General features: G+C 41.4%; 2 protein-coding genes across 8 annotated transcripts; both read left to right on the top strand.

The window, feature by feature from the left end:
- The first annotated feature begins 823 nt into the window (after nucleotides 1-823).
- LOC120727944 (von Willebrand factor A domain-containing protein 5A-like) lies at nucleotides 824-4,852 on the top strand. Of its 2 annotated transcripts, XR_005694610.1 has the most exons (4): nucleotides 824-1,140; nucleotides 1,662-1,785; nucleotides 1,892-2,015; nucleotides 4,722-4,852. XR_005694610.1 is itself a non-coding variant. In XM_040022560.1 (3 exons), the coding sequence occupies exons 1-3, from the start codon at nucleotides 832-834 to the stop codon at nucleotides 1,969-1,971; spliced, it is 513 nt and encodes a 170-aa protein (XP_039878494.1). In that variant the 5' UTR covers nucleotides 826-831; the 3' UTR covers nucleotides 1,972-2,142. The 2 variants fall into 2 exon arrangements, 1 of the variants encoding a protein (XP_039878494.1); XM_040022560.1 differs by lacking the exon at nucleotides 4,722-4,852 and having other exon boundaries at nucleotides 826-1,140; nucleotides 1,892-2,142.
- A 10,080-nt stretch (nucleotides 4,853-14,932) lies between these two features.
- On the top strand, nucleotides 14,933-18,933 carry LOC120727942. Of its 6 annotated transcripts, none has more exons than XR_005694605.1 (5): nucleotides 14,933-15,079; nucleotides 15,834-16,488; nucleotides 16,599-16,659; nucleotides 18,592-18,721; nucleotides 18,805-18,933. XR_005694605.1 is itself a non-coding variant. In XM_040022559.1 (2 exons), exons 1-2 carry the CDS (start codon nucleotides 15,004-15,006, stop codon nucleotides 16,442-16,444), a joined length of 687 nt encoding a protein of 228 aa, XP_039878493.1. In that variant the 5' UTR covers nucleotides 14,933-15,003; the 3' UTR covers nucleotides 16,445-16,493. The 6 variants fall into 6 exon arrangements, 1 of the variants encoding a protein (XP_039878493.1); XR_005694607.1 differs by lacking the exon at nucleotides 14,933-15,079 and adding an exon at nucleotides 15,349-15,518; XR_005694606.1 differs by lacking the exons at nucleotides 18,592-18,721; nucleotides 18,805-18,933 and adding an exon at nucleotides 16,761-16,858.
- The last annotated feature ends 7,026 nt before the right edge of the window (nucleotides 18,934-25,959 follow it).

Genomic DNA, 25,959 nt, shown 5'->3' with positions numbered 1-25,959 from the left:
ATCCCCAGACACAAAGAACCACCAACGCACCGATATCTGAGGGAGTCCGCCACTGGCAGGGGAAGTGGTGGTGGGTGGAGATAGGCCTCCAAACCTTGGAGGGGCTGAGATGTCCCCAGAGAGGTGGCGTCTGATACCCAACCTGACATATAGACACAGACATACAGGCACACACAGATACAAACATCCATTCCCACCCTCATGCTCTCATATGCACTTACTCCACACTCAACCAACGTGGAGACAGACATAAAGAGACGCTGTACACACGATCACACTCCCCAAGCGTACTCTACGAACCGGGTCTAGGTACCCTTGCCCCTGGAGGGGGGAACTGCACCCAGACCCAGGTGGTGTTACCCTTTTCCCTGCGGTGGGGAGAGGCAGACCGCCCCGACTCCGCAGCAGCAGGGAGGCCCCACACTCCAGACCGCAGTCGGACGGCCAACTCCTCCTCCTAGCCCCCCCGCTCCAGCAGGCCGCAGAGAACGGGGGTGAGAGAAGACTCCAAACCTCCCTCCACCCGCTCATTGTAGTGTTGATGCATGTGTGTTCTAAGGTGCATTTAAAACCCAGGAGGGCATGGAGCTACCTGCCAGAGAGCAGCAGGTAAGCGCATAGTCCCTCCTGCTAGCCCTCAATGTCTACGCTTACGGCCACACCACCCTGAACACGCCCGATCTCGTCTGATCTCGGAAAACGTGATTTTCAGATCCAGCAAAGTGAATATTTTTCACTGTGGATAAATTGCATGGAAACGTTTAATGAGTCATCAGCTATTTCACTACAAAGATGATGTGATTAATGTGTTTGATGTGGAGCTCTTATGTAATGATTACATTTTTAAGATGTAATTTTCAAGTGAAAAACATAATATTTATCTGTTGCATAGTTTACAGTGCGGTGTTTTATGCACTGAGTTATCATGTAGAGTTCTGTTTGTCATCTAGCACCATAATCAGGTTTTGTTTTTATTGCATCTTAGATTTTCCAGCTGCTGTGCCTGAGCAGCCACCCAGAGACCCTTTGCTGCAGTTAGTCTCCCTGCAGGAGGCGTCTGGCTGCTGGCTGCTTGATCCAGCTCTGGCTGCTGCACTGGGACAGACCAACGAGGAGGTGGAAAAGTCAAAGCCTGAAAAGGTGCACTGCTGTCAATTTAAATATTAACACAAAATGATGATGTGAGATAAAACAGATTTGATTCTATAATTTGAACAAAAACACATGATATAATTAAAAACACACCATAAACAAATAAAATGAAGTCAAACTAAACGTAGGCCTGCCTCACAGCCTGAGAATAAACATCTGCATATCAGAAGCTAAAACACTGGTGGTAATCACACTCCTAACCTCCCACTGAGCTGCACCAGCGTCTGATATTATCCAGAAACCACACGGCAGCAGAAATTATTTTCCTCATCAGTTGTTGTAAAAACATGTCAGCACATTATTTTAGAGCATTTATGACATCACAGTTTGGGATTTCATCAGGAAGAGCATCCAGTGTAATAATCTGTCAAATCAAATATGCAGAGCTGCCCACCTTGGTGACCCCGTGTGACAAAGAAGTACACAAACATATGTAATATTACTGGTTGTAGAAAGTAAAATGTGTGTTCTGTCTGTTTTATTTGATTGATTTTGATTTGGGGAATTAGACCAGCAGTGAAGTGTGGGCCACCATTCTGGCTCTGATCTGGCTTCATGGTTTCAAGATGGATGCAAAGGACGAGTGGGAGCTTCTGGCTATGAAGGCTGCCTCGTGGCTCTGTGCTCACAATGGTACTAGCAATGATTGTAACAGATAAAATAACAGCTTTAAAAAACTGTTTCATTCTACAGCTTTTCTCCCACAATCATTATTTTAATATCTGTGTTGTGTTTTTAGCACCGTGTGTGTCAGAGTGTGTGGATGCTGGAAATGTCCTGCTGGGCTGCAGCGTGAAGAAAGAAGCTCTGGGACTCTGAGAGTTTTCTTAAAGTAGCTTCATCTTCAGAGTGAACAGAAGCAGGTCTGCTTACTCCACACTGCCTTTGATACAGAGCTGTTTTATATCATCAACCCCTTTTTATCCATAAAACACTTTCATTCTGCTAATTGACACTGATTGATCCTTGACAGGGCTCTAGACTAACTTTTTGCCATGGGCGTACCGGTACGCTTAACTTTAAAAAGTTAGGCGTACCGGCAGAAAAGTTAGGCGCACACAAATTTTATAATAATTTTATATAATATAATGTGTTTTTCTGGATACACTGTGCTTTTTCAGCATTCAAAGATTGATGACACCGTGTCAGAGCACTGGCTATGAATTTCAGAAGGATCAGGCCTTAACTTAACAGAAAAGTTATCAATAGTTATTTTTCTTATTACAGCTACATCCACTTCTGTCGTGCCTAGGCTGCTCACTAGGGCTGGGTATCATCACTGATTTCTATAATCCCTTCGATTCCAGTTCTCAAAGTCCCGATTCGATTCAACTTAGCCTCAGACAGTCAGAAATATTATAATTCTGATCATTTATCAGTACTGACTTCATCAGAATTGTGAGCATCACAGCAGATGCCTTTGTGTGAAAGTAACTGAGAATAAAACACAGAAAAACATGAAGGAGATTTTCCTGGTCTGGCTTTTTATAGCAGATAACCTTAAAAATATTCTACAATGTTCTGCATATAAAGTTTAAATTTCTTCAGTATTGAACAACAGAAAAAATAGGCTTTCTTGTCCGAGGTCATTTAAGTGAAAAAAAGAAAAAGATAGCAGCCACAGCGCTGTAAACAGCGGTAGACTGGTGGGTAATAAGCGAATGAATAATAGAGAAAACAGAGATTGGAGACGGGAAGCTGTTCTTGAAGTACAGAGAGAGATAGAGAGAGCTAGCTGTGCATGAAGTGTGATTTTAATAGTCGTGGAAGCAAAACAGCAAAATTCATGACGACATTGATCAAATGTGAAGCGCAGTTTGCTGCTTCTTTTGCTGCTGGCTCGGTGAATTTTGGTTGAAAGAGACAAAACCTGCAGCTCAGAATCAGCGCAAAAAGACGTAATCACAGACCGGACGCATCAGAATCGCTGAGCTCCGACAGCGTGTCCGTCTAAGGCCGTCGGGTGAGAAAGCCGAGAAAGACAAAGCTGATTCTGATGCGTCGGGTCCGCTCTGTGTTTACGTCTTTGTGGGGAATCCGTGTACCTGCTCTCATTTGCTGTTTGGTTGTTGTTGAAATGGTTTTGTGAGCTTTAATCTGAGAATCTGGCGTTTCTGGCAAAACACAGTTATATTTAAAAGTCATTCAGGATTTAATGAATTGATATCGCTTTATTCAAGCTACTCACCTCCCACTTCCACCTGCACTTTCATCTGGACCACGGCGAATCAGAGAGGTCCCGCCCCTTACTATCTCTGATTGGTTTAGTCCACGATAGGGGCAAAATGTGTGTCTGTTGTTGATGTCACCTGTTCGTTTTTGAGGAGAGAGACAAACGACTGCAGAGTCTCATTCAGGTGCGTCAAAACAGGATTTTGTTAGAAAACATATGGGGGGAGTCGAGCACGATCACCCAAACAGCATCGAACTTCCTTACAACAGTTAAGATGGATCATTTTATACATATGATGACCAACAATATACGTCACCCCAGATAAAAACAACATCGGCCATATTCTAAAACAGAACAGTTCCTCTCTCAGTTCCTCCAGATACATCTATTTATTCTACTTGTTAGACTTAAACAACACTTGCAAACAGTTTACCCAGACAGGCTATGTCTGTGTGTTAATTTAAGTGCATGACCTCCCTCTACCTCATTCAAGCTACTCACCTCCCACTTCCACCTGCACCTTCATCTGGACCACGGCGAATCAGAGAGGTCCCGCCCCTTACTATCTGTGATTGGTTTAGTCCACGATAGGGGCAAAATTTGTGTCTGTTGTTGACCACAGGGAAGGTTGCAGATTTTTTTTTTTTTTTTTGCTACCCGAACAGTTGGTCGCACAGGTGCAACCAAATATTTCTTTTTAGTCGCACCACTGAAAAATTTGGTCGTATTTGCGACCAAATTGGTCGCACTCTAGAGCCCTGCTTGAACGTCTTAAGACAGCACATAGTCTTCATTCATGTTTGCTTATTCATGACTGTAGTTAGAGTTACATCTGAATTTTCAAAAACTGCCTGTTTTGTAGTGATTGAAATAATAATTAGCATAAAAAGTTATGAAATCTATGTTTGGTTTTTTATTTCTTTGTTGTAACAATTTTGGAAATAAATTGTATATTGGCGTAAAAGTATCAATATATTTGAGGTTTGAGCAGCAAAGTTGAGTACCAGGGTTTTGCTCCTGAATAACTTCCCAAGTCTTCTCTGCCAATGCCAAATAGCTTTCTGGGTGCTGCGCTGCACTGTCAGAGCACACCTCCTTATCTAAGGTTTTCTGTGTTTCTTATTCTCTTTAAAAGTTTTGCTGAGGGCCTCCTATACTCGAAGTCTAAGAGCCAACTCTGTTCTTTGGCTCGACTTTCTTCCATAATCTTTTCATTTTTGTGAGAAATAAAACACAATTTAAGAACAGATTGTCATAAAAAGAAATGACATCAATAACTACACCAAGGACATTCAAAACAAATTTTAAACTTGGCTTAAAGACCATAAGTCTGATCTGAAAATGTCGACCAACTTCAACATTTAGATTGTGACACTAACTTGTCTCTCTTCCACAGTGTGTTTCTTTTGTCCTGCTCCCCTCTCCCTTAACCAGTTGTGGCAAATGGCTGCCCCTTCCTGAGCCTTGATCTCCCAGAGGTTTCTTCCTGTTAAAATGGAGTTTTTATTTCCCACTGTTGCCAGGTACTTGCTCAAAGAGGATCATTTGATTGTTGGGTTTTTTTCTGTATTACTTAGTGTATTTACCTTACAATATAAAGCACCTTGAGGTGACTGTTGTGTTGATTTGGCGCTATATAATTAAAACTGAATTACATCTCTGAAGAAATGTTACATGCATGTTTTGTTGCCTTTTTAAAGTGATGGGGGAATAATTGTAATGGGCTAATAAAAGGGACAGACGTGCTCTGTGTAAAGATCAACCCTTTGACCATCATTCACTGCATCATTAATTGCTTTAACTTATAGTCCATAATGCTGTAAAAACAAAAAAAGAAAAAGCTGAGTCATTTTCACATTTTTATTGAGGTTTGAATTCAGAAAGTCTGTTGCTGATCTCAGTAAATGTAACAGGATGTCTCCGAAAATTTACAGTTGTGGATAAAACAGGGTGATGTGTTATTGTCAGGTTTGCGTGAATAACAGGACCCAAATGCAGGACTTCCTGAGAAGCCACAGGCAGTTTATTTACTTCACTTACTATTTATATCAGTTTGGCCAGCAGTCACGTATAGGTTCAAACAAAATGGCACGAGGCTGCAAAAATATTTATCATCTAGTAATCTTTATTAATGAAAGCATGAGTGTACCCACCAAAACACACCAAAGAACCCAACCCCTGTAACAGCAACTGGCTTCTTTTTATTCTCTATCAGTCAGGTGAGCATCTGGAATAGCCCAAGTCTGGGGGAAGCAAACCAAATGAGAAACAAAACATCCACATATGCAAACATCAAACCACAATATAACACATGGAAGACATTTATATTTTGTACAAAGTCCTATGAATAATACAATATGTATATGCTTCAGTCAATTGCATATAAATTAGAAACACCAAGAGTGAAACTTCCCCAACCTGGCACTTAGGCCCTCTTCATAATATACATCCTCCCTCTTGGTACCGTTTTCCAGAATTTGATCTTCAAATTTCACTGTTTTGCTGATGACACTCAGTTATATCTCTCCTGCAGGCCTGACTCCTCCCTCCCACCTTCTCTCTTACAGAAAGCTTATCCTAATTAAAATCCTGGTTCAGCTCTAATTTTCTTAAGCTCAATGAGGATGAAACTGAAATCCTTCTTATCGGCAGTAAATCCAACCTGCTGAAGGCAATCATTTCACTCTCACTATTGAAAACTCCAATTTTTCCTTCACCTCAGGTTAAGACCCTTAGTAACCTGTTTAGGGTGACACCATCCTATAAATCTCACATCAGTGATCTCACGCCCTCTGTTTATTTCCATCTACACAACATTAACCAATTACGTCCTTCACTTTCCACCCAGTGTGCATCCATTCTTGTTCAGTCTTGTTACTTCTCGCATTGACTATTGTAATTGTCTCTTGCATGGTCTCCCCCAGAAATCCCTCCACAAGCTTCAACTGGTTCAAAACTTCGCTGCCCACGTTGTTACCAGAAGCCCCTCCTACCAGCGCATCATCCCTATCCTTCAGGAACTTCACTGGCTCTCCGTGAAATAGTATACAAGCTTCTTCTGCTCACCTTCAAGGCCCTTCATAACCTTGCTCCTCCTTACTTTTCTAACCTATTAACCACTAGCTCAACTGCTCACTCACTTCGATCTTCTTCTTCTATCCAACTTGCTGTGCTTTCTTTGCACCACAGCACCATGGGAAGCAGAGCTTTCAGTTGAACTCTATTTCCTCAGATATAAGACACATTGGTTCTCTCCTCCAGTTTAAATCTCAACTTAAAACCTGTAAAGAAAAGAAAGAAATAATAAAGAGCTAATACACTTTGACAATCAAGTGGACCAGTGTGGCAAAAGCTGTAATGATCCATTTGGGAACATAAATCTGTTGGACTGGTAAACGAATATACTATAATAATACGGTATGAAAAATGACAAACATGAGAATTCTGTGTGTTTTCCTTCTTATCTGCAGACTAACAGTCCACAGGTTTGGTGCTCAGACTGATTTGTTTTCTGGAGATGGAGGAGAGAGAGCACAGAGGACAGCAAGGTGGAGGAGTGAAGGAGAAGGTGGTGCAGCTCAGTGTCCAATCAGGAGTGAGCAGTTCTTTCACTGCCTTCATTGCGTTCAACAAAGACAACGGAGAGGCGATCCAAGGACCTCTTGTCCAGAGAAATATTCCATCAAGTTTTTGTTTTGAGTTTTTGTTGTTTTTTGTTTTTTAAAGCAAACACTAAAACTGTCACCCACACCTCTGAAGATAAAGATTACTAATCATAAATAAAGGGAATATTATCACGATGAGGACACTATCAGAGGTAGTTCAGGGAACTGTTATACTTCATACCAGAAAAATCGTTTTTCTTTTCTTGTTTTTTTGGCTTGACTTCATGGTAGGCAAAATGAAGAAGAGTGCTTGATTGCGCCTAAGTAAGTAAAAGCTGCATGGCAAAACAACACACACCTTCACTGCAGATGCATGCACAGAAACCAGTATTTTTGTATCTTAAATATTAAGTAGTGTGTGTACAGTAGTCAATATAATGGGATGTGTCCTAAAGCAGTGAAAGAAGAACTGAGTTCTTGCAGCATTTTGCAATATTTAGGATTTTATTGAACACTTTTACCTTTCAACATTTGTAACATTAATGAGTAATGAAGCATTGTAGAATAATCCTGTGTTTTTGATTATTTATTGTACACTACAAGTAAACAACAATAAGTTAAACATCTGTCACATCTGTCAGAAGCTTGGATACATTTACTCCTACAAGGATTTTACTCTTATGAAATGTAAAAAGAACACTGAAATTATATTTTACAGAACACTGAAATTATATTTTACAGTTTTTCACATAAACAGTTTTGCTTTGCTTACAGAAACTATAACTTTAATCTCAGCCAAATCGATTTACTCAGGAACAAATAATATACTAAAAAAAGCCAAACGATAACATTTTTAAGTTATCTAAGTGACCTATATATGTTTAAGCTGAGTAACGAAAGACAGCGGTGGGTTTGAAAACGATTTGCGGGAGTCCGGTGTTCTCACGGGCTCTAGTGAGCCTTGCCCCCCAGCTAGCTATCGAGCTAGTGGGTAACAGACGTCTCCGACAACGTCGGAGCGCTTTTGAAAATATGTGGTGTCTTGATAAACCGAGCAGATATTTGAGGTTTACACAGTTACAGCCTCACCTGAAAATATGTTAAACGTTTATTTTGTGACCCATAAAGAATAATAAGACTAACTAGCTGCCGCCATTGTTGGAAACTGAGCTGGGCTGCGCTATGAATTCTGGGACACAGCTTCTTCTTCTTCGGGGTTTAACGGCAGCTGGCATCCTTGTATATGCAGTGCTGCCATCTTCTGTTTCAGTCTGTTATTATACTCTTAAATCCTACTACTTATTCCTGCATCTGTCACGGTTCTGGGTCAGTTTCTGTCATGGTCCTGCGACCATGACTCAGTGACTTTGTGTTTATGTACTTATTGTTATTACTTTCATTATTATTCATGGCTGTTTTGGGATGGTTTGTGTTTGGGATTTTAGACACTGGGTTCTGGGTTTGTGCTCCCTCTGTTGGTCCCTGGTGTTAGTGTTCCCCTGTCTCGTCAGGTTAATCAGGTCCAGCTGTTTCCCCCACCTGTGTGTGATTTCCCAGTGTCTCTTTGTGTATTTATAGTGTGTGATTTCCTCTGCTCCTTGTCGCGTCGTCTGTGTACATACCCTGTGTTCATCCTCTGTGTTACCCTGCGTACTCTGCATTTCTCCGTGAATCCTCTGCGTGCTCTCCCTGCTGTTCTCCCTTCATGTTCAGGTTTGCCACTCCCTTTGTGTAGTTTCTCCTAGTTTAGTTCGTCCTTAGTTCTGTTTTGCCATCTCCACTTTATGTTCAGTATTGTCAATAAATCACCTTCACGTCTGAGTAAGTGCTGCATCTGAGTCCTCCTTTCCACTCTTCACACGGCCGCTGCCCCGGACCGTGACAGTACGACGCGACCACGAAATGGACCCAGCAGCGCTTAACCCATCCAAGGAGCTACGGGAGAACCTAATCGATGCCACACAGGAGCTCATCGACCTGTGGCTGGAAAACCCGGGTGGCACGTCCCAGCGCGCTATAGAGAGGCGGCTACAGCGTCTGGTGACCGGTCTCCCATGGCTTCTGGGCTCGCTTTGTTAGTGGGAGCAGGAGCTTCTTCTTTTGGACCTCGGACTACACCCCCCGTCTGCATTCACGTTCGAGCAGCCCGAGGCGGTGAGTGAGCGGGATGCATTGGCTTCCCCAGTTTCCGGGACTTTATTTTCTGGGGCTATTCAGAGCGGGATGGGAGACTGTACGGGTCGTTTACCTACCTTCGTGGTAACAGACCCTTCGCAAGTGGGCGTGTACCAACCCTCTGTAAAACAGAGAGACTGTTTCTCTGCCGCTCCTTATGAGCCAGAACTTTATTGCCATTCTCCGGCTCAGTTCGGTGTCCAGCCACAAGCTTCCCAGTCTGCAGCTCAACCGTTAGCCTCCCTACGGACACAATCACCGGTTCTGCCGCCGCTCCAGTTGGCCACTCAGCCACCACCATCACCGCTAGCATCGCCACAACCCACGGTTCCGGTAATAGCTGAATCACAGTTTTCACACTGTTTTTCCACCGCTGTTTCTAGGCAGGGAGATGCACTGTTTTGCAACGGACCTGTTCTTCAAAAGCTGGCAACATTAGAGACTGTTGCTCACTCCGGGGCTTCCCCAGAGGCTGGGTTACTGCCCTCAGCTTACTCTGGACCCCTGGTGGCCATGATGCCAGCTGTGAACTGCACTGGGCTGTCACTGCCTAAGCAGGGTCAGTGCTCTGCGCAGCTGCAGCCCTCCGTATGTGTGCCAGAGGCCCACGTGCCTACTGGTTTTGTTTCATGTGTGCCAGAGGCCCACGTGCCTACTGGTTTTGTTTCATGTGTGCCAGAGGCCCTCGTGCCTACTGGTTTTGTTTCATATGTGCCAGAGGCCCACGCGCCTACTGGTTTTGTTTCGACTGTGCCAGAGGCCCACGCGCCTACTGGTTTTGTTTCGACTGTGCCAGAGGCCCACGCGCCTACTGGTTTTGTTTCGACTGTGCCAGAGGCCCACGTGCCTCCTAGTTTTGTTTCCTGTGTGCCAGAGGCCCACGTGCCTCCTAGTTTTGTTTCATGTGTGCCAGAGGCCCACGTGCCTCCTAGTTTTGTTTCGTGTGTGCCGGGGGCCCCGGTGCCCGCTGGTTCTGAGGCTGTTTTTGCTGGGGGGCCCGAGGAGCCCGTCCAGCCTCCTGCTTCACCTGCTGGGGGGCCCGAGGAGCCCGTCCGGCCTCATGCCACACCGGCTGCCACGTCGGCTGGGGGGCCCGAGGAGCCCGTCCGGCCTCCTGTGGCTGCTTCTCCACCTGTGGCTGCTTCTCCACCTGTGGCTGCAGCGCCGCCTCCTGCAGTACCACCACCGGCAGTGCTACCGCCTGCTACGGCCACACCTCAGCCTGAGGACGCATCATCGCCTGGCCCGGCTTCATCCTCACCTGGCCCGGTTTCATCCACGCCTGATTCTGGTCCAGCTTCATCCTCACCTGGCCCAGCTTCAGCTACAGCTTCATCCTCACCTGGCCCGGTTTCATCCACGCCTGGCTTCATCCACGCCTGGCCCGGTTTCATCCGCATCGTCTGGCCCGGCATCATCCGCATCGTCTGGCCCGGCGTCATCGTCTGGTCCAGCTCCAGCTTCAGCTTCAGCTTCGCCTGGTCCAGCCTCCGTGTCTTCATTCACACCTGGTCCAGCTTCTGCTTCAGCTTCGTCCACGCCTGGTCCAGCTTCAGCTTCATCATCTTCCTCGTCTGGTCCAGCCTTCGTGTCTGCATCTTCGCCTGGTCCAGCCTTCGTGTCTGCATCTCCGCCTGCAGTAGAGCCTGCAGCATTCGCACCATCGCCTGCAGCAGCGTCTTCCGTGCCTTCAGCCTCGCCTGGCCCAGCCTCGTTTGGGTCTGGACCTAAACGGCCGTTTTCTAGACCGCTGGCTAGGCTACTGGCCGGGCGCCGTCGCCTGAGCGGCCGCCGTTGCCTTCCGCACGGCCGGCCCCCGGACCGCCGTCGCCTGAGCGGCCGCCGTTGCCTTCCGCACGGCCGGCCTCCTGAACTCTTTACGCGCCGCCGCTGCCTTCCGCACGGCCGGCCTCCTGAACTCTTTACGCGCCGCCGCTGCCTTCCGCACGGCCGGCCTCCTGAACTCTTTACGCGCTGCCGCAGCCCCTTTCGCGGACGGCCTCCTGAACTGTGCTTTGGACTCTGCTCCCCTGTGGGTTTTGTGTTCATCTTTGTTTTGGGACTCTGGGGCCTCCGTCCATGGTCGTGGCCCGGTCCCTCCGTCCTGGGCCCCCTGCCGCCCGCCCGGATCTGGTGGTGTGTTTCTGTGGCTGTCGGGGGCCAGCCCTTGAGGGGGGGGGGGTACTGTCATGGTCCTGCGACCATGACTCAGTGACTTTGTGTTTATGTACTTATTGTTATTACTTTCATTATTATTCATGGCTGTTTTGGGATGGTTTGTGTTTGGGATTTTAGACACTGGGTTCTGGGTTTGTGCTCCCTCTGTTGGTCCCTGGTGTTAGTGTTCCCCTGTCTCGTCAGGTTAATCAGGTCCAGCTGTTTCCCCCACCTGTGTGTGATTTCCCAGTGTCTCTTTGTGTATTTATAGTGTGTGATTTCCTCCGCTCCTCGTCGTGTCGTCTGTGTACATACCCTGTGTTCATCCTCTGTGTTACCCTGCGTACTCTGCATTTCTCCGTTTCTCCGTGAATCCTCTGCGTGCTCTCCCTGCTGTTCTCCCTTCATGTTCAGGTTTGCCACTCCCTTTGTGTAGTTTCTCCCAGTTTAGTTCGTCCTTAGTTCTGTTTTGCCATCTCCACTTTATGTTCAGTATTGTCAATAAATCACCTTCACATCTGAGTAAGTGCTGCATCTGAGTCCTCCTTTCCACTCTTCACACGGCCGCTGCCCCGGACCGTGACAGTTTCGAACCAGTATTTTGAGTTTTGATTGTTAGTTTATTTTTTGAATGATTGTTGTGGTTTTGGGTGCGATGATTATTATTATTGTTAGAGTTCTATGTTTCTGTTTATTCATGTTTAAGGATTTGTTCTCGGTTGTATCTCACGTTTAGTTTTGTTCAGGTTCCATGTGTCATTCTGTCTGTCTCTCAGTGTCAGGTCTGCGTCTTGGTGTAGTGTTCTCATTTCCTGTTTTATTGTGAAGGTCTGGGTCTCATGTGAGTGTGTGCAGTTTTACCTCTTTTGACAAATTCCTGTTAAATGTATTGGACCCTCTGTTTTTAGGTTTTATTTTTTTCATCTTGACTTCCTTGGAAATGCTAGCAAGAAGTCAGTTCAACAGATGTAACTTATAGTGAGATTCGAGGCGGTGCAGTATTAATATCAGAATCCCTTAGTTTTGATTATTAATCCTCTGGTTGACCCCATATTGCATTTCTTCATCTTAAAATGATGCACAGTCTTTATGTGAAATGTACTGTCTTCTTGATATTTATCAACCCATCAGTTTGTATTTCTGGGTGTTAATAAAGTTCCAACTTTTGTATTGTAACATTTTTGTGTTTTTTTTTTTTCTTTAGTTTTTCAGACAACTCAAACTTTTAAACACTTGTAATGGTGTGTGTGTGTGTGTGTGTGTGTGTGTGTGTGTGTGTAAGAAGTACCACTTTTAACAACTTCATTAATATTGTTTTTGTATCATAGTAATAAAGGTTGGTTTTAATGTCTGTATCTCCTCCTTATTTAATCTGGGATGTTCTTTTCTAAAAACCTCAGGATTGTGCAAGTACTTGGTGAGTTTAGAAGGTAAGTGAAACACTAAACAGAAAAGAAAAGAGACAGATGTGTGTTTTCTGTTAATACCATAATTGCAGTCATCTTAAACAAACACATGACATTTCTTTGGCACGATTGCTTTTTCACTGATTTGAAACTTTAATGTGTGGTACAACAATTCTTCTAGTTAAATAGAGCATAGGAAAAAAAATACATTGTGTCAAGTTCCCTGGTTAATAAATGGGCTGTCTGTGTAAAAAGCATAAATGGCTGTTTGTCTTGGTGTATTGGTCTTGGTCTAGATCAATCTGCTGGGACATCTGATTTGAGGACAATCACTTGCTTTTCCAAAGGACACTGACAACCAGACATTAGATGCCACAGCCCTGGCCCACGGTATCCCCCCACCCCCCTCCCCCCATGCATGCGGTGGGCCTTCTGTAGAAAGAGAGCAGCTTAATGAAGGTGACAAGGTGAAAATAGGGTGATTGATGTGCCGGTGCTGTGAGGGCATGTATAACACCACCTACCCAAGTGTTGAATATAAGGAGGCTTTGAAGAATCTACAATAATTGTGTGTTGTTTGTACATGAATCACAATGTGTTACTTCAGAGGTGTGATGTTTTCAGGGTTTTTTTTTCTGCGCTGCAGAAAATTGTAAAACTACTGTGAACTTGGTGGATCTGTCCAGATCTTAGACTGGAAACTATTTCTATGAATGAGTGGTTCAAAAATGTGTAAGTGAAAAGCTGCCATATTTCAGGTCCCAAAGTCAAACGAACACTGAGGGATCACTGAGAGCTAAAAACGGTCTAACTTCTTTCATCTTTAATAAAATGATCAGCGTTGCTGCTTTACCGGGTTTAACAATTAAGTTTAACATCCAGGCATCCATGAAAACAGAGTTTATTCAATTTAACTGAGTTAGAGGTTAGCAGGAAGTTAGCTCGCTAGTTTCCACCTAAACATGATCATCATAAGCAGTGTTACCAATTCATACACTGTTTTATCATCTAGACTTTTTGTCTCATGCAGCACCATGATCAGGTCCAGTTTTTATTTCATCTTTGATTTTTCAGCTGCTGTGCCTGAGCAGCCTCCCAGAGACCCTTTGTTGCAGTTAGTCTTCCTCCAGAAGCCATCTGGCTGCTTGATCCAGCTCTGGCTGCTGCACCGGGAAAGAGCAGTGAGGAGGTGGATTGATAAATGAAATTCATAACAAAAATTCATAATGGACTTTTTCCATTTAGGAATAATAAAAATCAGCTTTCTTTTTAATTGCTATTAACTGACAGTCAGATAACCAGCTTTTAAAAACATATTCATAAACACTTTGCAATCAACAAAATTTACACAGAGGTTATAGATGAAATAAAAAGTATAACGTGTTTTTTTCTAGGTGTGTTTATAACTCTGTTATTGTACATATTCTGTGTTATACATCATAATCATTCCAGTCTCTCTCTCTCTCTTTTTTTTACTGTTTTAATCTTTATAAAACTCTTATTTATTTATTTATTTTTGTGATTTCTGCTGCCCTATTGGTCTGGTCTCTCTTGAAAATCTGAAAATGTGATATTCATAATAAAAGGATTTAAAAGTTTACTGCCAAAAAATTATTAAACTTCATAACAGAAATGTGCTAACTGGCTTGAAATAGATTGAAACTGTTATGAGATTGCTTCAGGGAGCAGACATGACACCGTCTTTTAGGTTTCGCCATCACTTTGTATTATGCGCACAACACCACCCTCCTCCGGCTTCCACATGAACTGCACCTTAAACATCAACTGTTTACAAATGTCATGACACAAACAAACGTTTCAATACCGTAAATCACTTTTTGGACTGCGATCACTTTTTGGCACAACATCGGCTCTGATAACATTTAAAGCGCATTGAAAAACTATTCTTTAATGCTAAAAATCCATTATCAATTGTAATTATTTATTTATTAATTTAAATTTCAGATATCGATCTTCATTTTTGTAAACTGGTGAATTAATGATTTTTTTAAAGAATTAAAACGACAAAGTTTGGCAACATATTTTTATAAAGGATGAATAAAACAGTAAAATAAAGTGAGAAACATATATAATTTTTAAAAAGCTATGATAATTAGACGAACTTTATTTTAAATAAATAAAATTGATTTTCGGTGGCACTGGGAGTCATGGTGATGATGACGTGTTTGAGTGCAGGTATAAAAGCAGGAGGCAAACTTGGAATTCGGGTTTCACGTTTGAGCGCAAACAGGAGCTTTTTCCACTAGTGCTGTGAAAAACTCGGATTTTTCAAACTACAGCCAACGTTTGAAAATCTTCAAGAAGGATTTGCAAAATGACTTCTACAAACTTCAGTCGCGAGATGCACCTGCTCTCCCTTTTCATTGAGGAGGTGATAGATCAACGCTATGGTGAGTACAGCAGGCTAATATGTCAGAGTGCTAGCAAACAAATACAACTTAGATTTTTGTCTTTTATTGTTTGGAAGTAGGACTTCATGAGTGTTAACATTTAGGATGAGATGTTTCATACTTGAGTAACATCAATTTTAACATGTGCCAGTACACTATAAAGATGGCGCCATGTTTTTTTTTAAATCGCTGGAAAAAAAAAACAATTGAATGCACGCGCCCTGGAAACGACGTAAGGCATTGGAGGACGCTGACGTCAACGCGCGGCCGTTTTTGCATGTAGAGGGTTTGAGTTGACATGTTTGGGCTGCTGGCGCTGAGTTATACGTGAAAGTTTCATAGATTGTGAATTTTATAAAGCTGGAGAATGGAGTTTTAAAAGTTCACAGAGTCGCTGGATGAGTTTGAGATTGAAACAGTGTGTGCCTGCAATAAGGAGGTGGGAGGTTTCTCACCTAAATGTAGCTGCTTTATTCTCAAAATATCGATGCTCAACTAATATGAAGATATTACTCCTTAATGTGAATGCGTATTAAAACCTCAGTGAAAGTCCATGCAGCCTTACACCGCATGAAAACTTTTACCAAAAAAGGTGAAGGCTTTCATAAACAATGAGTTCTCTGCTGGGAGCTTCTTACTGTTTGTGTGTGGAAGAGCTTATGATGATGTAAAGCCATGTCTGGACAATTTAAATTCAGGCTTTAGTTTGTGTGATCACATGATTAACGTACACGCATGCTTTGCTTTCTCGTAGCTGAGCTGGTGAGTCCAATCACTGCTCCTCAGATGGTCGTCATTAACTTGAGGAACCGTGAACTGAGCAGCAGCCAACTGGACTCCATGTCCCACCTGGTCCTCACCCTTTACCATAACCTGGTGACGGGGTCCAAGGACTTTCCTTACATACCTTTTAAAGGATTGTTCCACCGGGACCAGGTGACGACACCATTTGTCCATGTGAGGCAGAGCCAGAGAGAGAACACCACTCCTTCTCCTCCTACGGACTCACCAGCTGGCATGATGCTGCCGCCTGCGGGCTCCAGCTCTCATCCACGCTTCCTGACTCCAGTTCTTCCAGAGAAAGCGGATCTTGCTGTGCTGAAGGCAGATCGGAGGAACTGTGTCGGCACCTTGACTGTCGACGGCCTCCTCGTCACCAGAGTCATCTCCACTGTTTACCGAACAGAGGACACTGAGATGACGAACCGCTGGAGAATAACAGACTACAGCGCGGACGGCAGAGTTCTCACTTCGGTGCTCTGCCGTTTTCTAAATATGTCGGCAAAGCGTGCTAAGAGGAAGGCTCCGGAGGAAGAGAGCAGCATCCGGAGCCCGACTCCAGCAAGGAAGCGCTTGAGATTATAATATACAGTGAAGCATGTCGAACGTCAGCAAGCCTGAACAAAGTGGTAAGTAGTAAATGGTGCTTAAGGTTGTTTCTAAAATAATGTCCTAAAATATTTGAAAATCGTCGAGGTTTTAACTTTATTCTTTCTTTTCTGCCTCTTGTTTCTAAAAGTCAGGAAAATGAGTCACGCTGCGAAGAAACACCACACAGAAGATTTTCCCTCAGTAAAATGGTAAATATATTCATCTTGTTATGACGTTTGCTCACAATAACCAGGAGTGTTCCTGTGTTTCTGAAGTGATTCACTCTCATTTGGTGTTATTTGATCCAAAGACAACTGAGGGTCTTCAGAGCAGCGTGAACGGCCGTCACCTGAGAGCAAGACAGTCCTGGCGCCTTTGTGGTTCCCTCCAGGTACTCCAGCTTCATCCCACAGTCCAGAGAGATGCAGTTAGGTTGAATGTGAGTGTGAATAGTTGTCTGTTTCTCTGTGTTAGGACTGACCTGTCCAGGTTGTACTCCTGCCTCTGGCCCCATAACAGCTGGGATGGCTCCAATCTTGAATTGGATAAGCTGAAGAAATGGATGGAAGGATGATCCAAAGAGAAACATCAAAGGCCCTCTCACAAAAAAAAGATAAGAACTCATTTTACACATTGTTGAAACATCCTGAAAGTTATTTGCTCTGTTTATAAACTTGTTGAACTGTCATTAGAGTTTGTTTCGACTTGTTGTTCATTTCTTATTCGGTTCAGCTGTGTTTCTATGTGTCCTTAGTTCCCATAATCAGCCTCCTGTGTTGTAAATATTGTGTCAGTCTCCCTTTGTCCCTTGTCAGAGTGTTAATCTCCGTCCCCTCGTGTTTCCTTGCCTCAGTAGTTCTGTTTCCTATAGTTTTCCCCCAGTATAGGTTTTGGTTTGACTTTTTCAGTTCCCTTTGTCAGTCTTGTATTTAGTATTTCCTCATCAGTCTCATCACTTTCCTCTGCAGAGAGAAAACAATAAAAAGACCTGAAGAGGTCTTTTTATTGTTTTCACCAAATAACACCAAATGAGAGTGAATCACTTCAGAACAACGGGAACACTCCTGGTTATTGTGAGCAACGTCATAACAAGATGAATATATTTACCATTTTACTGAGGGAACATCTTCTGTGTGGAGTTTCTTCTCATCTTGGCTCTTTTTCCTGACATTTAGAAACAAGAGGCAGAAAGAAAGAATAAAAGTTAAAACCTCAACGATTTTTTAATGTTTGGGATATTTTAGAAACAACCGTAACACTATTTACTACTTACCACTTTGTTCATTCTTGCTGACGTTCACTCTCCTCATCTTCTCTCTAAAGGAAGATGCAAACGCTCTCATTGTGAAAGATAAGTATACATCCATCTAACCTGCGACTCTGTCACAACTCTGATCAGCAATTCTTTCAGGTTTGTCTGTTTTGATGATGTTATTAATTGTTATTATCCTTTATCCAGGTAACTTTCAGAGAGGAGCGGAGGGAGGAGCGAAGCCAGCGTGCTCTGTAAACTCTCATTAAAAAAAGATAAGTAGATATTGATTTTATATTATTATGACAGCTCCTCAGTGAACACTTCCTCTAGTTGCTGAAATCATTTACTAATTTTTTTCTTCCCATTTGTCTTTTGTTTTTTCAGAGAAAACAGAGAGGAGACAAGGTGACATTAAGACCTAAGACAGGACGGATTGAACCCTTTCTCGTAAAAAGATAAGTATTCACTCTGCTTTTAATCAGATTATTGATAAATATCTAAAATTCTGCTCACCTGGTTGATAAAGTTACTAAAACGATTCCCTCTTTACTGTCATTTGTCCTTTAGAGAGAAGATGAGGAGAGTGAACGCCAGCAAGAATGAACAAGTGGTAAGTAGTAAATAGTGTTTACGGTTGTTTCTAAAATATCCCAAACATTAAAAATCGTTGAGGTTTTAACTTTTATTCTTTCTTTTCTGCCTCTTGTTTCTAAATGTCAGGAAAAAGAGCCAAGATGAGAAGAAACTCCACACAGAAGATGTTCCCTCAGTAAAATGGTAAATATATTCATCTTGTTATGACGTTTGCTCACAATAACCAGGAGTGTTCCCGTTGTTCTGAAGTGATTCACTCTCATTTGTGTTATTTGGTGTTTGTCTTTGAAAGGAGAGGAGCAGCAACGACACTGGGAGACAAACAACAGGATGATCCAAAGACAACTGAGGGTCTTCAGAGCAGCGTGAACGGCCGTCACCTGAGAGCAAGACAGTCCTGGCGCCTTTGTGGTTCCCTCCAGGTACTCCAGCTTCATCCCACAGTCCAGAGAGATGCAGTTAGGTTGAATGTGAGTGTGAATAGTTGTCTGTTTCTCTGTGTTAGACTGACCTGTCCAGGTTGTACTCCTGCCTCTGGCCCCATAACAGCTGGGATGGCTCCAATCTTGAATTGGATAAGCTGAAGAAATGGATGGAAGGATGATCCAAAGAGAAACATCAAAGGCCCTCTCACCAGCTTTCATTTATTAAATTTGTCTTTACTGAACGATTTCTGGTGTGTATTTGCATTGATACTCAGACAACAGCTCCTCTTTCTGTTTGTGCTGGAAGATTCAGGCAAACACATATTACATATATAGATTGTTATGATATGACTCAGTTTCACATTTAGTGCTATATGAGAATGATAAGGTCCAGTTTAATAGTATTGCTAGTGTCTAATGAAATGAACACGTGATTTTCAGATCCAGCAAAGTGAATATTTTTCACTGTGATAAATTACATGGAAACGTTTAATGAGTCATCAGCTATTTCTTTACAAAGATGATGTGATTAAAGGTTCTCAACATGCAGGTCAGAAGTTTTGCTCCATCCTGGATGTTAAATGCTGATCAATGTTTACACATATCTGCACATTTCTAACAGCTCATTTCACAGGTCATCAGTCTCCTGACTGCATATGCAGAGTTTTATCATCACGTGTTCATGGCAGACAAACATAATTATGAATTCTTGTTTTAGTTCCATTCAGTCACTCAACATCAGGTGTCTGCTTGTCCTGAGCTGTGAGAACTACAGTGAGTTTCTTTCCTCTTTAGCTTAGTATTAATAAACCAGGTTGTAGGTGGGCACCTGCATCAGGAGTCAAGAAGCATATTTTACTGTTTAATGGTGAAAATAATGGATTGTTGTTCATTTGTTTAATGGAAAGACTGAAAGTGTGGCCTGGTGTTGACTTACACTTATTCAAAGTGATGAAGTACCAACAGATACTAAAAGTCACAGCCTGAAACACGTCAACTGCTTTATTATTTCTGGTTTTAAATAAACTGTAAGAGCAATGTGCAACAACAAAGAAAAAATCCCTTAAATAAAACAGTACCTAGTTCATATGTTTTAAGTTCTAACTACTAAATAAAACACAAAAAATATCAGAGAAATGCTTCAGTACTGTAAATTCATAGAGGTAGGTGCAATAAGGGAACATGATTTGTAAATCAGTCGAATAATTAAGTAGAATAATTTGTTCTGAAAACTGTAAAACTGTGTAAACTCTTTGGTAAAAACAGGAAGAACTACATTTGAAAATGAATGATTGGAATCCAAACATTTGACTTTTGTTTTTCCTCAATACTCCATCCTCCTCTTAACATTTTGTTTCCAGCTTTTTTAGAGGGAAAATCATTTATTACATCACTGCAAGAAATCTGATGGCCAACTTTGTTATTAATACTTGTTACTGTCGGTCCACTCAGTCTTTCTTGTGCCGTGGAAGGTCTGTGGTAGTTGTTTAAGTACACAGTGAAGGGCAGATGATGCTGCCGTCTCCCTGTCAGCTGTGTCCTCTCATCTACAGAAGTCTGGACTCGTGAGCGAACGTGCCAAATAAGAACTAGCAAGTATGCATGTACGATCTCTTTACTTGGTACTGAGAGATGCCATCTAAAGGAATCGACTCTGGACTAAAGCAGCGTTTTAACCGTTTCATTGTTAGCCCCGCCCCCTAACTCTGATGGGTGAGGTTGACGGATGAAATAAATTCATCATCATCATCACAGTAAACATGGAAAAAAAAATAATTAATTTTTCCTAAAAATGAATGAGTTGGTTTTAAATGAATTAACATTTTAATTATATATAATATAATATAATAACTCAACATTTTTCTGGTTAGGTTCATTTGGACATCGAGCAGCAATAGGCTTCTTCACCACATCTAAAGGAGAATCACACTTTTGGCATAGAGGGAACCTTAACAGGTCTCCTGGCACTGCCATTTCTTGCCATTAAGTAATCTTTGCCATCACTGTTATTTTCTTTAACATTTTTAGTTCTGAGCGAGCTCTCAGTAGCTTAGGCAACTCATTTTTCTTATTTGAAGTTTAACATTTTCTTCTTGTCTCTGTTTTAACGCTGCACTAAGCTCACTGTCAGGAGGAGGATTCTTGGACCTTTGGCTCAGTTTCTACTTGCTTTGCAACCTCATCCACTCTCCTTTCAAGCTTAGATGCCTCGCTCTGTTTTGTAGTCTGTATTGGAACAGGCTCATCATCATAGGAGGGTACATCAAAAATGGAGTGGGCATGTACAGCTGCTTTTGTAGAATGTTACGCAGAGAGGTGTCGTGAGGGAAACATCAGAACTGGTATGGCTGGAGGGCTAGGCACCAGCGCAGTATGCTCGCATTTTGATGTTGCTTGGAGTGCATCCACACCAGGGGTCTGTGATCTGTCTGAAGAATAAATTCTCCTCCAAGGAAATAATATTTCAACGAATCAATTGCCCACTTGATTGCCAGTCCTTTTTCTACTGTTTGAATATTTTGTCTCCCTGTCAAACAGCTTTTTACTTAAGAAAAGCTTCACCAGCTTCTCCCTGAGCCAGTACTGCTCCAAGTCCAACATTAGAGGCATCTACTTGTACAACAAATGGTTTGGAAAAATCAGGGCTTTGCAAAACAGGGGCTTCAGAAATCTGTCTTTTTAAAGATTGGAAGGCATGTTCACAGTCATCATTCCACATCACTTTAGAAGTGTTTTCTCGTGAGCTCTGTAAGAGGGGCTGCCAAGGTTGAGAAATGGGGAATAAACCTCTGAATAAACTCTGTGCTTTTGCAGCGTTTTTCTTTTTGCAGCGTTTTTCTTTTTGCAGCATTTTTCTTTTTGCAAGTGTTTTCTGAAGTTGCAGTCCGTTTGGCCTCTCAGGGCCACTGTAGAATACTCATAATACACAGTAAAGATTGGACAGCTACTGTGTGTGTGCGTGTCTGTGTGTGCGTGCCCATTCTTTTTCTCTGCCACTAGATGGTGATAATGTTCATACTTTGTGACCCTTGACTTGTTTCACAAACCAAAGCCAATTTCAGGAGTCATTCCACTTTCTTCAGTTCAGGAGGCTCATGAGACAGTGAAAGGAACCAAACACTTAACAAACAATGAGTATACAACATACGAACAGATGAAGTATACAAAACAACAGAACATGAACACACAAAGCCAGGGGTAAAAGAAAAAGGTAACAATTATAAGAATACACGCAAAAATTCACATACATATATTGTTTTGAGAGCCTTTTTGTTGGTGGAGTCTGATATTGATTGTAGGTACATTTCCACATCCTTAAAATAATGACAGAAATATGGTGTTTTGTTAGTAAACTTACATTTATGGATAAAAAATTTAGCTAAAAGTATTAACAAATTTATCAGAAAAAAACATTTCTCATACTTCTTGGGGAACTTAAAGAAACAGAATAAAACATTTTCCCATCGTAAAGAAAACTCCCTTAAAATATGGACAATAACAAACCTGCTAAATTCCTTCCAGAATCTCTGTGTAAAAGAACAGTACCAAAAAAGATGTGTCACAGTTTCTGGATGATCCCCACATAAAGTACAATTAGTATTTATGTCCCTTTTAAATTTTACCATGTAGTGACTGGCTGGATAACATTTATGTAGAATTTTAAATGAGACTTCTTTCACCTTATTTACAATCAAATATTTATGGGGGACCATCCAGACTGTCTTCCACTTGATATCTGGAACAAATCGGTTCCAATAAGATATTATATATGGGAGAGAGACGATATCTTCTTGGAATAAACTACGTATTCTCTTATTGCTATTACCAAGTTCCTGTGAAAAGCAGATTTTTCCTATTGGTGACTCAGCTGGATCAGGGAGAGTGACTGAGGTAGAGATCGAGCTGTCAGTGTTTTTATATAACATTAAAGTCCCTGAGGGTATGGCACCAAGCACCATTGAGAATTCCTGAACACTGATTGGAAAATTATATAGTGCAATAAAGTCGTCGTATGTAAGTAGTTGTCCCTCTTTATTAACCAGCTGAGCCACCAATAGGATCCCATTTTGGATCCAAGTTTCCAGGAAAAGTGATTTATTTTTATATAAAATATCCCTGTTGTTCCAGATGAGGTATTTGTGAGGTGAGAAGTTGTGTTTATAAATGAGGGTCCACGCTAAGAGGACCTGCTTATGGAAGGATGAAAGCTTTACAGGGAGTTTCTCAACATTGTAATTACAATTTAAAATAAAATTAAAGCCACCAAAACAAGAGAAAATATGATATGGTATAAAGTTCCAGATAGAGGTAGGGTTTTTAAGAAAATGTTTAGCCCAATTAATTTTGAAAGTGTTATTTAAAGTAGAAAAGTCTAAGACGTTAAGCCCACCTGATTCGTACTTATTCATCACAACAGTTTTTCTAATATAATGCGTACGGTTTTTTCCATATAAAATTAAAGAGCATACGGTCAATATCTTTACTAATTTTCTTATCCAGATGTAAGGAGAGAGCAGCATATGTTAATCGGGATATCCCTTCAGCTTTAGTAAGTAACACTCTACCTTCAAAGACAAGTCCCTTTGCAGCCACTGGTTTAACTTTTTTAGGGTTTTCTGTATAATTGGAGTGAAGTTTGAAGAGCATCTTGATTTTTGGTCTTTGGATATTAGCAGTCCCAAGTATGTGACTTCTTGTTTAAACGGAGATATTACAGATAGTATTTGCAGGGCAGTCTTTAATTGCTAGTAACTCACACTTTTTAAGATTTAGGCGTAAACCAGAGGCCTCAGAGAAATCACTAATCACAGTAAGGGCTGGTGGGATTTGGTTTGCATTCTTCAAGAAGAGTGTGGTGTCATCGGCTAACTGCCTGATGACGAGCTCCTTATCAGCTATGGTGATTCCTTGTACAACACTGTTTGAAATTTTAGTTGCAAGAATTTGTGTACAAAGTAAAAATAAATATGGTGAAATAGGACATCCTTGGCGAATACCACGTTTCAGGTCAAATCTCGGGGTGGAGCCGTTAATCATTTAATAGAACTATTGCCATTTGTGTATAAGGTTTTGACAGCTTTACAGAAAAACTTGCCAAAGCCAAATTTTTCCAAAGAGTGGAAAATAAATTGATGTTCAATTGTATCAAAAGCCTTATAAAAATCCAGGAAGAGAATGAAGCTATTGTCAGGTATCAGATCAGAGTAATCAAGTAAATCCAAAACCAGTCTAATGTTATTAGAAATGTGTCTGTTTCTCATAAGCCTGATTGTGTCTCATCGATAATTGTTTCCAAGACCTCTTTAATTCTGTTAGCAAGTATTAAAGCCATAATCTTATAGTCATTATTGAGCAGGGAGATGGGTCTCCAATTATCAATAAAGAGTAAGTCTTTGTTTGGTTTTGGAATAAGTGTTATGAGACCTTGAGTAAGAGAAGGAGGGAGGGTGTTATTCTCTATACTTTCTGTAAAAACCTGCAGTAAAAATGGAGCCGGGAGATTAGAAAATGATTTATAAAACTCTGCAGTCAAACCATCTGTGCCGGGAGATTTATTGGCCTTAAGTGCAGAAATGGAATTACAAACTTCCTCCACAGTCAGAGGGCTGTCACAATAACTTCTATCTTCCACAACAATAGATTTGAGGTTTTTAATATTATTGAAACATCCTGTTGAGACAGCCTCATTATATTTTGAGTCGTATAGTTTAGTATAGAATTCGGCACAGAAATGTGAAATTTCTCTAGGATTGTCAGAGACAATGCCATTAATATTTAGTTGACGAATAGAGTTTGTTTTTGATCTGTATTTTTCAAGTCTGAAAAAGTAAGCAGAATTTTGTTCGCCCTCCTCCAGCCACCTCTTCCTGGATCTTATGAAAGCACCCTCAGCCTTGCGTCGATATAAAACCGTCCGTTTATTTTGAAGTTCTAGTAAACTTAATTTATCTTCCTCTGAGATTTCTTCTGGGGACTTCTGGTAATAAGAGGCAATTCTGCTTATTGTGTGGGATGCCCTCAAGGGCATAGTATTTACTGCTATTTCATACTATTTAAGCGAAATTACAGTGTTTCTGCAAAAACATTGCATTTCTGCTAAATCATAGTATTTCTGTAATCTTTATAGTACTTGTACTCAATTATAGTATTTGTGACAAAGTGTAGTATTTGTACCAAAACATAGTATTACTGGTAAATCATAGTATTTGAGCCAAAACATAGTATTTCTTCCAAATCATAGTGTAACTGCACAATAAAGGTTAATATTTTTTTTTCTCAACTTTTTCAGCTTTTTTTCAGCAGGACATCTTCAGCGTTAAGGCATCCACACAGCATTTTCGCAGGAAATGCAAATCTTCTTGTTCTTCAGCTTTCCTTAATTTAGCAATTTGACTCCCGTATCTTCTCAAGAATTTGCATGCTTCAAATTTAAAAAGTTCCCAATTGGTACAAAAGGACTTCTCTCTGTTAGCTTTGTTCCAATAATAAACAATTAAGTTATTAATCTGCATGTTAACCATTTTATCTTTTAGTAAAGAATTATTTAACTTCCAATAAGAGAAATTTATGAGGTATAGTATCCAGTGTAAACATTTGGACGTTAATGTGAATTGCTCTAGGATCAGTGAGGGGGGTGGCAAGTATATTAACGGTAATATTATCTTTATCAATACAGTCAGAAACAAGCCAATCCTGTCTTATTGCTCCCAAGTAAAGAGTCTATTATCTGGAAATTTTTCTCTCCAAATATCCACAAGATTAAATTTTCCCATAAAATTTTTTAAGTTTGCACTGTATGAAGACTGCTGCCCTGGAGGCCACCTATCAACCGTATTGTCTAAAGCAATGTTAAAGTCTCCACCAATTAAGAGGACTGAATTTGGGTATTTGGAGAGCCAGAAATTAATTCTTTCTTCTAAGGAGTCAAGTAATTTATCATTTTCAGTTTTATTATTGTAACCATATATATTTACTGCAATGAAAATACTGTTATTGTGTCTGATTAGTGAGCAGAGGTAGTGTCCTAAGGTGTCACAGTCAGAGTGTAACACATCTCCAGAAAAAGAATTTTTAAGCGTGGCAACTCCAGCAGAACGCTCAGAGCCATGGGACAACCAGACTTCATTACCCCATTGTGATTTCCAAAAATTTGTATCAGCAGGTGGTGGAATGACTCTCTTGGAAAAAGCAAAAATCTGTTTTAAATTGTTTGGCAAATAAAAACAAAGCTTTGC

This window comes from Simochromis diagramma, unplaced genomic scaffold, assembly GCF_900408965.1.
Source record: "Simochromis diagramma unplaced genomic scaffold, fSimDia1.1 OVJJ01000735.1, whole genome shotgun sequence".
Lineage (NCBI taxonomy): Eukaryota > Metazoa > Chordata > Actinopteri > Cichliformes > Cichlidae > Simochromis > Simochromis diagramma.
This window is presented reverse-complemented; position numbering and strand designations above follow the sequence as displayed.

What these genes read in the sequence shown, in the direction of transcription:
- LOC120727942 (XM_040022559.1), top strand. Translation starts at nt 15,004, where the DNA reads ATGACTTCTACAAACTTCAGTCGCGAGATGCACCTGCTCTCCCTTTTC. An exon ending in GGTGATAGATCAACGCTATG is followed by an intron (nt 15,080 to 15,833) that starts GTGAGTACAGCA and finishes GCTTTCTCGTAG; the next exon opens with CTGAGCTGGTGAGTCCAATC.
- LOC120727944 (XM_040022560.1), top strand. Translation starts at nt 832, where the DNA reads ATGATTACATTTTTAAGATGTAATTTTCAAGTGAAAAACATAATATTT. An exon ending in AAAAGTCAAAGCCTGAAAAG is followed by an intron (nt 1,141 to 1,661) that starts GTGCACTGCTGT and finishes TTGGGGAATTAG; the next exon opens with ACCAGCAGTGAAGTGTGGGC. An exon ending in GTGGCTCTGTGCTCACAATG is followed by an intron (nt 1,786 to 1,891) that starts GTACTAGCAATG and finishes TTGTGTTTTTAG; the next exon opens with CACCGTGTGTGTCAGAGTGT.